General features: G+C 58.6%; 3 protein-coding genes across 3 annotated transcripts; 1 reads left to right on the top strand and 2 right to left on the bottom strand.

Annotated features, from left to right (window-relative positions):
• Positions 1-350: 350 nt before the first annotated feature.
• On the top strand, positions 351-2010 carry PLICBS_005323 (uncharacterized protein; the record flags this gene model as incomplete). Its single annotated transcript, XM_018318996.2, has 3 exons — positions 351-406; positions 464-496; positions 552-2010. The coding sequence occupies 3 exons, from the start codon at positions 351-353 to the stop codon at positions 2008-2010; spliced, it is 1548 nt and encodes a 515-aa protein (XP_018181470.2).
• Positions 2011-2021: 11 nt separating this feature from the next.
• On the bottom strand, positions 2022-6578 carry PLICBS_005324 (uncharacterized protein; the record flags this gene model as incomplete). The annotated part of the gene is made up of 15 exons (XM_065600695.1): positions 2022-2694; positions 2742-2822; positions 2865-3295; positions 3344-3528; positions 3576-3640; positions 3687-3737; positions 3783-3854; positions 3902-4097; positions 4142-4366; positions 4413-4575; positions 4622-5304; positions 5355-5412; positions 5570-5920; positions 5964-6187; positions 6233-6578. The coding sequence occupies 15 exons, from the start codon at positions 6576-6578 to the stop codon at positions 2022-2024; spliced, it is 3804 nt and encodes a 1267-aa protein (XP_065456767.1).
• Positions 6579-10680: 4102 nt separating this feature from the next.
• PLICBS_005325 (uncharacterized protein) lies at positions 10681-11355 on the bottom strand (the record flags this gene model as incomplete). The annotated part of the gene is made up of 3 exons (XM_018318998.2): positions 10681-10977; positions 11034-11164; positions 11217-11355. 3 exons carry the CDS (start codon positions 11353-11355, stop codon positions 10681-10683), a joined length of 567 nt encoding a protein of 188 aa, XP_018181472.1.
• Positions 11356-12917: the final 1562 nt, after the last annotated feature.

A 12917-nucleotide genomic window follows, 5' to 3' on the forward strand; every position in this document is an offset into this window, starting at 1 on the left:
TTGTCCAGCCCGGAACGTCAACATCAATGAGCCAGTAGGCAAATGAGTCCGATGAACCACTGCCTTGTAGCCTGGTTCAGCCCTGTTTCCAAACTTGAAATGAAATCTGCTCGCAGCTTAAACACTTGACAGACGAGCTCCAGGTTTGTGAGGCTGACCCCTGCAGATGGCGCTCACGGCTTCGGCTCGCGTCGAGGCTTGGCTCCCGCCCGTGCCCACAGCGGGGCAGTGGCGCGGGGTAACGATCGATGGATCTGCAATGGTTCATCCCAACTCCCGACGCCCAGGCATCGTTGATAGTTTGACCAAGGCAAATTCAACTTACATCTCACATTGACTATCCCGTCGCAATGAGTGCGTACCAGCTATGGGTTGATGGCCGCAACACCGTCGGTCACGGAGACCTGTACGTGCTCAAGTGAAGCCATTCCCATATCCATGTCCATATCGCTGACACCCACAGAATCCCGGTCGAAGACCCCGCGACAGGCGAGACGTTTGCCAGGCAAGTCAACCACACAACCATCCCAAACAACACTGACACCGCAAAGCTGCCACTCCGCCTCGGCATCCGACGTCGACGATGCCATTGCCGTCGCCCACTGCGCCTTCAAGTCCGGCGTCTGGGCCAAGGCCCCCCGCGAGACGCGCGCCTCGGTCCTCGAAAAGGCCGCCGCCCTCCTCACCCAACACCTCCCCACGCTCATCCCCCTCGAGGTGCAGCAGACGGGCCGCGCCGTGCGCGAGATGAACGCGCAGGTGCCCTCGCTGGTGCGCTGGTTCCGCTACTACGCCGCCGTGCTGCGCACCGAGGAGCGCCCCGTCCTGCCCACCAGCGGCAAGCTGCACAACTGGCTCGAGCGCGTGCCCCTCGGCGTGGTGGTCCAGATCACGCCCTTTAACCATCCGCTGCTCATCGCCGTCAAGAAGCTCGCCCCCGCGCTCGCCGCCGGCAACAGCGTCGTGCTCAAGCCCAGCGAGCTGACGCCCCTGACGAGCCTGCTGCTGGGGCCGATCCTCAAGGAGGCGGGCGTGCCTGACGGCGTCTTCAACGTGCTCCCTGGCCTGGGGCCCGTCACGGGCAAGGCGCTTGTGAGCCATCCGCTGGTCCGAAAGGTCGACGTCACGGGCGGGACGGCGGCTGGGCGGGCCATCGGATCCATCGTCGGGGCCAACCTGGCGCGGTACACGGCCGAGCTGGGCGGCAAGGCGCCCCTCATCATCTTCGAAAAGGCCAATCTCGACGCGGCCGTCAATGGAATTGCGTTTGGCTCATTCATCGCCTCCGGACAGACCTGCGTTGCCGCCACGCGAATCCTTGTCCACCAGAGCGTGTTGTCTGACTTGGTGTCTCGGCTGAGGCAAAAGTGCGAGTCCATTGCGCGGCGGATGGGCTCACCGACGAATCCAGACTCGTCCATGGGCCCCCTGGTCTCGTCTCGCCAGCTGGCCAAGGTCGAAGCCCTCGTTGGCGAAACGCTGTCACGCCCTGAGCTCGCACAGCTACTCTGCGGTGGTCACCGAATGTCTGGATTGTCGCCTCTCGACGGCACAGATTTCTCCAAGGGCTACTTTTATCCGCCGACCGCCATCTTGCTCCAGCAGATGGGTTCGCGCCCCGACCGTCCCGCTCTGTGGAAAGAAGAGGCGTTTGGTCCGGTCATCGTCCTCGCCGCGTTTGACACAGAGGAGCAGGCCGTGCAGCTCGCCAACGAGACGGACTTTGGGCTCGGCGCGGGCATCTGGACCGAGGATCTCGGTCAGGCATTCCGCGTGTCTGAGCAGGTAGAATCGGGCATCGTTTGGGTCAACACGCACCACCGAAACGACCCGAGCAGTCCCTGGGGCGGGGCGACGAGCGAGAGCGGCGTAGGAAGTGAGAATGGCATCGATGCATACCATGCCTATACGACAACCAAGAGCATCATCATCAACTACGCGTCGGCGGAGGAGTCGCTGGCGAGCGACGACTGGTTCAAGGAGGGTGCTGACGGTGTCAGATACGGCTGAGCTATGCTCATCTATTCGAGATGCGTGTCCTGTCCCTCGTGCCGGCTTTCGAGTCCGCGTCGCAGATCATCAGCGTTGCCCACCTTGACCACTCGCCCGTCTTGAATCCAAGCGACGCGGTCTCCAGGCCGCATCCGCTTCGCCAGTATGCTGACCCTGTGAGCGACAATGACCACTGCATATCCCTTTTCAGTAAACTCGCTCTGAACAATGTCGTAAATCTTGGCCTCCGTCGCCGCGTCCAGCGACGATGTCGCCTCGTCTAGCAGGAGAATGGGCCTGCACGGCTCATCGTCGTGGTACTCGCCAGCGCCAGCCAGTGCATGCCGCTTGACTACGGCGCGGGCCATGGCAAGCAGCTGCGTTTGTCCAACAGAAAATGATGGCAGCGACGACATGGGCTGGTCAAAGGGATCCGCACCTGGCGATACGGCCGACACTGGCACCCACATGTCCACGCTGAGTAGGGCATCGCGCAGGATGCTTCGCGGTACCCGTCCCGATGGGTCCAAGTTGAATTGCAGAGTCGCCTGGGGCAGAAAGAAAGCATCTTGGGGGACGGTGATGAAGCACTGGTCGCGGATTGCGGACCGCCTGATGCGCGACAGGGGCACGCCGTCCACGTTGATTGACCCGGAGCTCTCAATCAGCCACAGCAGACTGAGCACAATTGTGCTTTTTCCGCTGCCTGTTGTTAGCGAAGAAACGTGCTGCGCTCCAGCGAACCCTACCTGCCCGTTCGACCGCAGATGACGAGCTTCTGTCCCGGCGATGCGTCGAGGTCCACGCCCGTGAGCACCATGTTGTTAAGACTGTGTCTGTTAGCAACGTCTGCGACAAGTCAGGCTACGTACTCGTATCCTGCCGAGAGATGTCTGACACGCAGGTCGCCCCGTGTCGGCCAGGCATCTGGCTTCAGCTCTTCTCCCGGTTTATCCTCACTGGGCGTCTCCTCGATTGCACTCTTCAACCGTGCCACGGCTCTCAGGGACACTTCCAGCGACGTCCACGACTGGACGAGCCGAACCAGCGTCGGGCTCGTCACGAGAATGATGTTGAGCGACATGCCAAGATTCGCCTCCCCCTTGGTGTCCCTCCAGCGCAGCGCCACAGCAATGACTCCCACAGCAACGAGGCCGACGAGCAGATCCAGCACGAGGTTGAGCCAGCATTGGAGGCACATGAGGGCATACTCTGGCCGCGCCGAGGAGTCTAACCCTTCCAAGTTCATGGCCGTCGCGCTGGCTTGCCACCCAAAGCACCGAATCGACACCACGCCGTCCACCTGTAGAGTAAGCTCGTGTCTGTGCCGGCCAGTCGAATCCAGACTCACCGTTTCGAGAAACCACGAGTACAGCGCAGAGTGCGATTCCAGTTCCAGCGCGCGGAGCTGTCTAGACGTCCGCAGATAGACGCGCTGCACCACGTACACGACCGCAATGCACACTGGCAGCGACAGCCACAGCTGTCTCTGCACTTGCAGCAGGATGGCTAGCTGAACAGTCATTTTGAGAATTTCTAAGCGTGTTAGTGTGCAGCTCTCTGACAAGCGAGCCGCAACTTACGAGTGCAGAGTCCCGACAGGGCCACAGGGAGCTGCCGGTCGACGAGTGAGATATCCTGGCTGAACCTGTCACTGGGTTAGAGTAGCAGGCCCAACTCGTACAAAGACCTACCGATTGAGTGTCACCCCCGTACCGGTCGACACAAAGTAAGAAAGCGGTGCCCTAGTTCGTTAGATGTGCTCCATGCCGACAGGCCGGACATCGTACCCAAAGATGCTGACAAGGAGTGCCTGGTGCAGCATGTGGCCGGATCGCGGCGCAAGCAGTATGAACGTGACCCTGCCCAGTCAACACGAATCACACCGAGAGGACTGTCAGACACGCACCACATCTGCGCACTCGTCGAGACCCAGGCCGCAAAGGCAAAAAGCATGTATCCGGAAATGTAGACTGCGGTGTTGCCCGAGTCGGTTGTCCACCACTTGAACCAGTATTGCAAAAAGGTCGAGAAGAACGAGTACGACGCAGTGCATGCAACAAGGGTCGCCAAATTTCCAAAGCCAGCTGACTTGATATAGTATGCTACTCATGTCAGTGCTTGCAAGCGATTGAGTGATGAAACATACCATAGAGCGAGGCATCCCCTGCCTTGCGATGCAAGTCGTCTTCGGGATCATCTACCCGCTTGACCAAGAGACTGGCATCCCAGTCCCTCTTGTCTGTTTGCTGATTCTCCAGCGATATCTTTTGAGCTCTCGCTACGAAACCGCTTATTGCTGCAGGCGGTCCTTGTGCGATGATGCGGCCGTCCCCCAACACCACGATGCGGTCTGCGGCGTCAAAGTGGCGGCCTGCGCGGTCAGAGTGCAAGCAACAAATCGATGGATGTCGTCTTACCAGAATGGCCAATTACAAACACCGTTGTGCCGAACCGTCTGAACCACCCTTTCGGGCCCAGTAGGTTGTCAACGACCGTATTCTCGGTGCTCCCGTCGAGGCCGCTAAAGGGGTCGTCGAGCACGACAATCGAGGCACGCGAGTACAGCACCCGAGCAAGAGCCTGCTTCCGTTAGCAAAATTTCACACGCAGACTGCACACGCCTCACCAGTCTCTGTCTCTGGCCACCAGACATGTTGATGCCCCTGCTCCCGACCACAGTCTCATCTCGGTCCGGCAGCCTCCCAAGGTCGTGATCGAGACAGCACGCCCTCATCGCATCCCAGGACAGCCTCTGGTCTATGGCGTCGGCAAATCCACAAACAATGTCTCGAAGTTTGCCAGTGGGAATCCAGGGCTTCTGGTCGCAGTACCCGATGCGCCTCGAGGACACCTCACAACTCCCTCCGATGGGCGACACCTCACCGAGGATGACCTTGGCCAGAGTTGACTTGCCGCACCCTGTTGGACCGCAGCAAACCGTCAGGAAGCCATGTGGGACGGTAAGTTCAATGTCCTGAAGCGTAGGCGTGTCGCGGGTTTCGAACTGCACATGTACGCTGGACATTTGAATTGCAGCTGGTCTGCCCTGTTGGTCACCGCGCTCTACGACACGTCTCTCATCGATGCGATTTGGCTCGAGCAGGTATGCCTGGATCCTTTCCAGATTCGCCAACGCAGCGATGGCCCTCGGCACAATGGTCATAATCATGTTTGCCGGGTGCGTCACGACTGCGAGAATGGCAGTGGTGGTAAAGGTGGTCTTCGCATCTAGTTGAACACCCTGCGCAGCGGCGACGAGGGCAAACAGCACGACCGTGATGACGGGCGTGAATATTCCCACGGCGTTGGCTTGCTTGTCAGCACCGACAGATGCGAGGGGATGGGCGTGTCACACGAACCGCTTGCATTGTAAATGCAATTCATCCACCGCACGTCTTTGGAGCTTTCGATTTCCGCCTGTCGAAGGTCTGTAATGTAGTCTCCCAGGTGTCCCGCCAACCCCATGGCCATGACACTTTTCATTGATCCCAGCGTTGAGCTCAACGTTGAAATGCGCGTTTGAGTCGCTGCGGTCCAGTTCTTTTGTCGCATCCGTATGTTGGCAGCAACGTACTTGCTCACCCGAGATGACGTTGCAGTAACGTGAGCGCTTTACTTCACTCCATGCCTTTGACACCGTCATACCAACGATGATCGCAAGGGGCAAGGGCCACAGCCACTTGACTTCTCTCGCGAGGAGAATCATGCCCGTTGCCAGTTCGGCAAACTGTCCCCACGTTTCGTGGAGCATCTCTCCGGCTCCCGAGACACTGTCAATATCGGTGCCCATGATGGTGACGACCCTGTTTGCATCAAAGACATCCGAGCTTATCTTGAGTGCCTTGTCGTATACGAGTGCCACAAGAGACGCTCTGATGCCTATCTGGAGCCTGTTCAGGCGATGTCGATATAGCGACGTGCACACCTGTTGGTCAGCTTGGCACGGCTGTGGTGGGCGGGCGACTTACAGCCAGCCCACCGTAGATGACGATGGCGGCGGACAAGATCCAGTTTCCATGGCACTCGGCATGCTCATTCGTCCCGGAAACAAACGCCATGGCTTGCCGAATGAGCACCGGCTGGCTGCAGCGAAAGAAGGTGACGCAAAGCCGTGGCAGGATGGGATGAAGTGTGTGCGCCATGAGACAGCGGGCTAGGACCCTTAGCAACGTCGCGCTGTCCGCTGGTTGCTCTGTGTCGAGTCAGTACTTTTCTCTGGCAGACGGTGAATGCGCACCTCGACTCTCCCAATGCTTCAGGACCTGCTCACGCCGCTTCGTGCCTCGCAGTTGAGTGTCGAGCGGAGGTATATCTCCAGGGCGGAGGATCCGCTTGTTGCCGAGGGCCATCAGGCTTGCGAGCCAACAAAAGAAGGTCCTGCTGAGCACGCCTACCGTTTCCTCCGGCGACAACCCAGCATACTTGGAAAACAGCGCAGGGCTCTTGTCTCGACACTCAAACGCCAACAGGGTCAGACGGACAACGAGCGTGATCGCAGTCAGCCCGCGGTCATTCTGGCTTCCGGTGGATGCAACTCCTGCGTGGCCGGGGTGGGTGAGCGCAAACACATCGCTCACAAGCATGGCGAGGAGATAGGCGACGATGGCACTGGAAGGTCTGATTGTCTTTCTGTGTTCCACTGCCGATACCACGATGAAAGCAACGGCCGTAGCGAGTGCAAGGCAAGTTTCAACAATGCGCCAAATGTCCAACTGGCCATGCGCAAACTTGAGCATGCTAACGAGTTGGGCCACGGCTGCTGCTGCTGGTATCGGGGATGAAATCTGGCTCGTCAGCCGAATCGCACCTTGGCCCTGAGTCCACGTCGCAGCATACCATCTTCAGGAGGCCCAACTTACGAGGCCGCACCTTGGTTTCCTCATTTCGGAGACTGTAGAGTCGACATGGCGCCAAGATGAGAAACACAATCGATGTGGCAATCGAGCCGCCCCGCGCCAGGCTGGTGCCCTGGCAAAGCAATTGCCCATACAGATTGGCCGACATTGTTCATCCCGCCCAAACTGCGACGTAGACGACGTTGGACAGTCCGTTGTGCATGAGAATGTCTCAATTCTCGCGACGTTCCTTTTCTCGGTGTTATCCTCGTATCCAGCCCGCTGGTGCTGACCTCACGTGTGGCCTGCATGAGGCGAGTTTCCCTGGTAGATCTTGTCTCGGCCGGACGATGCCGAGAGCAGCAACGCTTTGCCCGGAACTTCTCGCCTACTCCACAGCGCCGGATCGTCTCTGTATCCACGACTCCCCATGAATCTATAAAAGGTAGCGTAACGGCACAATCGGACACAAGGCTTGTGCGAGGGACACCAAGAAGCGGCCAGACGCGACCTGCATGAGAGCGGTTGCGCAACCGTCGCCATTGGATGGCGTAACCAACAGCCGCCAGCCTCAACCTCCCGGGCGCTTAAACGACGCCGCAATTGACGCCGCCATCACCAGCGATTGGACCGTGCGCGTCGTAATGGGAATACACGCTTCATCAAGTCGGGCTCCCCTGCCTCCTGCATTGCGTGAGAAGCCGGCTTAAATGCACGAGCTGGCCGACTCCCTTTCTCCAGCAATGGTTTTCTCGACGTTTCGCGTCATCGTTGTCAGATTCACCACTGCGAACATGTTGTTGTCGACGCCGTGATATCAAGCATGTCTGCCACAACGGCCACCCCGACGACACCACAGGCGCCAGCTCTGACCACAACCTTTACGCCGGCGTCAAGCTGTCTGGTCGACTTGTACAAGTACGACTACACGGGCTCGGCCGTCGACTGCCACTCCACCCGCTGCAACTACTTTCAGCTCGGCGGCTCGAGCAGCTCGTCCGCATGCTTTCCATCCGGCTGGACAGAGGTGCCCGCGCGCTACTTTTCTCCCGGAATCTGTCCGTCGGGGTACCAAGTCGCCTGCTCGAGCGTCGTCGGCAGCGAAACCCGGGCTACATGCTGCCCAAAGTAGGTTCAGCCGATCAATCAAAGTGTCGGGATGTAGCGTTGCTGAGTTCATTTTCTAACCGTGGCCACCGCAGCTCTTACACGTGCCATCAACCAAGCGATGGCGTATGGCCATGGTACAGCACAAACCTGTGCACCATAGACTATCCGGCCATCGTCCCAGTGACATACACTACCAGCCTCGTCGGCTCTGGCTGGACCGCCACCGTGGTAGAAGGAGGAGGCGTCAACGCCTATGGTCTGGCGATTAGATGGAAATCTGGAGACTTTGCGACTGCAACCTCGACGGCGACATCCTCGACATCCTCGGCGGCCGGATTCAAGTCAACGTCGATGTCGACCGAGACGACGAGTGGCGGACCACCAGGCACAGCAACACCACAACATCAAGACGCTGGACTTTCAACGGGTGCAAAGGCTGGGATCGCGGCAGGGGCCATCGCTGCTGGCGCGCTTGTCGCAGTTGGTGCACTGGTCTTCTTCCTGCGCCGCCGGCGGCGTCCTCCGACCAACGTAACATGGAAACCATCCATGTCTCCGGACTTGTGCCCAAAGGAGGATATTTATCGGCAGGAATACAAGCTCTCGGAGCTACCTGCTAGGTCCTTGGGTGAATATCAAAAGCCGGTCGAGTTGGCCTGATCGACGTGTCAGCGGTCTTGGCACATTCGCATACTGGCCGGCATGGAGTTGGGGCGGGACGACAAACGGGGGTTGGGCGGCGCGGGACATGACGACATTGATGATTTTGCTGTAATATGGACTGCCGTGCTTCTGGTGTTGAGTGTAGGTATAGGATGAGGGGCTCATCAGAGTTGAGGATAGTTTCAGCCGTACGTGGTCTAGAGCCTCTGGCGAATTGGTACAAACTTTGCCTTCTTCCGGCCATCTCCTACTCTCGGTGACGACAACACCAACGGGAACGATGGCCGCATGAACAGAATCCAAATGTCCTTGTTTCACGTCAAGCCCTCACTGTGCGTTTGGGCCAACTTCGGTCCTCTCCCTTCGGTGAGGTGCCGAGGACAGTCCTTGCCAGACCTGACTAGCACCGTCTCCGTGCATGTAGACAGAACCAACAGCACGGACGGGGGGCATCGCGACCCAGACCGGTCGAATAGCCAGCCATCACGTACACGGTCCTGATGCAGGCGTAAGGGTGTGGCAGCTCTAGGAAGCATTTGATTCGACTCATCTGGCGCTTGGAAACATGGCCCGCCTGGGGGATGCTGTCGCCTAGCCGGGTCGTCACACCGCCGACGCAACAATCAAATACAGTAGCATGTAACATTGTGCCAGTGCATCAAGTTCGCGCTGCATGCACGACCTGCAACTTGCTTTCACGTTTCGACCACGCCGTTGCCCATGAGTCCCATTGCGGCGTATCCCCTCATGCTTTGAATGTCCAGTTTTTGCAGAACATACTTACCCCTTGCCACTGCCGCACCAAATGATCAACTTCACGTCCCTACCCACGTCTCTGCCGAGCTTCCCATCAACATGGACAGCGCCAACATCATGCTTCGCCAGTACAAACTACTACCGGGTGCTACTGGGAAGCGGCTACGTCAGTAACATGTATGGGACCCCAACGCCCGTGTTTACTGGCAACTACCCGACGGGAGACTGCTGGCCTCCGTCATCGACCAAGGGGGTTCCTTACCTGACTACTGGCGATTGTCCGCCCGGGTTTACTCGTGCTTGTGCGACCGCCGGGCCGGAGAGCAGGGGCAAGCCGGTGAGCACGGTAACTTGCTGCCCAAGGTGCGCAGCCTCTGCTCTACTCCCCATACATGGATAGTTGATAACGGTGAGTGCAGTGTCACCGGCAATGTGTTTTCCTTCATGTGCAAGGACAATGAATACGGATGCCACGCGACCGCTACGTCAGGTGCAGTATGGACGGGCGTGATCACCGACATTGGTCTCGACACCCCGACAGAGGCGCCAGTGACGCGCACCCCGTATTTGAACGAAGGACTGGAGGCCTGGGGCATTAAGCTAATATCTGTGAGCCGCATCGGAACCCATGAGAGACGAGATGATTCTGATGTAATCTAGGTGGCGCCACCGTCGACGACCGCTCCGACACTGTCGACGACCGTTGTCGCTCAACAAACGGATCACGAACCGAGCACAATGGCCATCCCAAGTGGTGGACAACAAGAGCCACCTTCTGAACAGAGACGCCTCAGAACGGGAGCTATAGTGGGAATTTCTATTGGTGTCATCATCGCCGTGTCGCTGCTCGGACGGGCATTTCTTGTCGTCGTCCGCGCTAGACGAACAAGGCATACCCAGTCTGCGAGCACAAGCGCAAACTCATACACTGAGGGCCCTGAGTGCGAAAACACGAACGAGACTGATGCGAGGTATGCGGCGAGGTTTCTCCACTCACGCGACGCACCGAAAGGTCCAACGTGGGAGCTACCGGGTTGACGGCGATGTCGGTTGCGATGGAAGAGAGGCTGCCTGTTCATTCAATATGATGTTTCAAGATGCTCGAGCCCAAGAGGAAGCCGGAAATCAGACTATAGCTATACCCCCATTGACAGTTTTGAGGTTCATGCATGTAACGACCAGGCTGTCAAGGCACCAAATTGACCACTGTGATCGACGGTACGAGTTGTATTCTTGTCTGGCGATACGCCGTCTAAACCGCTAATCACACAAAGACACGGTAGAGCAAAGCTTCCCTCACGCAAATGCAAGCCAACATCATTTAGCAGCCGGGAGCAGGCAGCGCACCATCGCCAGTCGCCGTGTTAAACAGGTCCAGTTCGGCCTTGCGGCGACGAACCAGCCCAGGCAGGACCTGGCCGCCGGCCTTGTTCCACTTGGGCAGCTCAATGGGCACAATGTCACCCGGGGCGCGGCCCGCGTTGAGCCCCTGGATGAGATCCGAGCTACGCGCCTGCGGGCAGCCAATGTTGAACGCCCAGCTGACGAGCGCGCCGTACTGGTTGGCATTGAGCGTCACGGGCTGCGCCGTCGACATGGTGATGCAAGTCTCGGCAACCTGTCCCGTCGTCAGCCGTGTCCTATTGTATGTGGCTGGTCGCTGCGTGTACTTACAGCCAGGTCGTCGCTGAGGAGCTTCTTGCCGTCCTCGACCGACAGGGGGATCGGGTACTTGACCTCGGCGCACCCGGCCTGCTGGCAGAGGTGGCCGTAGCCGACGGTGTCCTTGCCGACGGGGTCCTTGTCTGCGGCTGTTAGCTGCGTCCCGCGCTTTTCAAGGTGATGAGCTGCACTTACAGACGTTGGGGTTGAAGCCCTCAAATTCGGCGACGAGGTCGATGGAGGGCTGGTTGGCCTTGGGCGCGGCGCAGCCCTGGACACCGGAGGCGATGCCCAGGAGGGTGACGATGGCAGTCTGAGTCGAGATTTGAACCATTGTGACGGCTGTTCGAGTGCAGGTTGAAACAGTAGAGTGCGTTTGACGAGGTGATTGTGGTGGTCTGTTTGTGTTGCGATGACTGTTGCGATGATCCACGTCGTCGAGGAGCGGATCCTGAGATACTCTTATAGTCGATCGCATCGGTATCAGTCTACCAACCTATTTTTGTATGTATGCCTTGATCTTGATCCATCTCGGTGAACCTGCCCATCGCCGGAACATCGTCGTATCCACGCAGATCGCGGCAGCCCCTGCCTTGCAAGTCACATAGGCACAGCGTCGCATCCACGCCCAGCCGGCACACCTTGCAAGTCCATTTCAAACAGAGTGCTTATGCTGATCGTAGGCTGACCGAATCCATCCGGCGCGAGTTCGCGGCAATCGTGGATAATCGCTGTGTCGTCCGCGGCGGAACAATCGACCGGGCGGCAACCTGCTTACCCCGGTCAGAGCGTCCGGCCCCTGCGCCGACCCAGTGTCGGCCCTGATGGGCAGCAATAGGGGTCTTGGCTGCTGTCATGGAGCCCTGGCAAGGCGCCCGGCATTTCAGGTGCCATGCGTCAGAGGCGCGGTAGTTGATCACCGTCCCGCGTCCAGATGGGGTCGTGGAACACACATCCCGCTGCGATGTATGACGCTTCAGCTGAGATCTCGCGTTTGGACATGTTTGGCGGGCCGCGCCTTGCTGATTGGATTGTATTCTTGGCTGCACACCTCGCAGCGTAGCATCATGGACTGCTGGGCTGGACGTCTTACTTGTGCCGGACCCTGAGGATGCAGGAACAAGTCAAACATGAAGCCGCCCAGCGGCCCGCCATGGAATCAAGCAATGCCGTCACCTTGAGTCGCAGCTCCAACTTGCACACTTTACGTCGTCCCACGCTGCCATGCTACATGTAGTAGGCTCTGTCGCGATGTCCAGTCTCAGCCGTGTAAGTGAAAGCAGCACAGCAAACAAGATCCTCGCGGCCCTTGTCCAAACACGACTCCCTTTGCACCAACGGAAGCTGACTGGGATCGAAGCAGCTGCACCCACATCGGTTCCTGAAACCCGCATCACCCCTCAAGATTGAAACCACCCTCAGCCAAGGCTCACCCAAGCCTCCCCCAATTGCCCGATTCTCCGTCACTAAGCCGTCGATCTCCCAAAACCACCGCTAGACACCCACCCGTCCGTCCCCTTTCGGACAAAGTGATGCACCCCATAGCAAGCATCCAAGACGCCTCGCCAAAACACCTCGTGGCATCGCGTCGATCCTTCGGGACAAGGTACACTGGCCGCTGGGCAGGAACACGAAGCGATTGGCCGCTCAACACCATCGCAGCGTTGCATCGGCTCCCCAGGCACTGCCCTATTTTTAAGTCGGCATCTCCCGCCGCCCGTCTGGGCCATGGCACTTCTGTGCCTCCTGCGACTTGTTGAGGGAAGCTGAGCTGCGAGTAAGACGACTCGGCGCGCGTGAACCTCAGCCGTCGTTGAAGAGAGCTGCCTTGCCGGCCGTAATGACAGCCTTGTGGACGGCATGAGTGACCAACGGCCACCATCAAGCCGCATACGA

Source organism: Purpureocillium lilacinum (assembly GCF_023168085.1).
Source record: "Purpureocillium lilacinum CBS 284.36 DNA, scaffold_4, whole genome shotgun sequence".
In the NCBI taxonomy this organism is placed as follows: Eukaryota; Fungi; Ascomycota; class Sordariomycetes; order Hypocreales; family Ophiocordycipitaceae; genus Purpureocillium; species Purpureocillium lilacinum.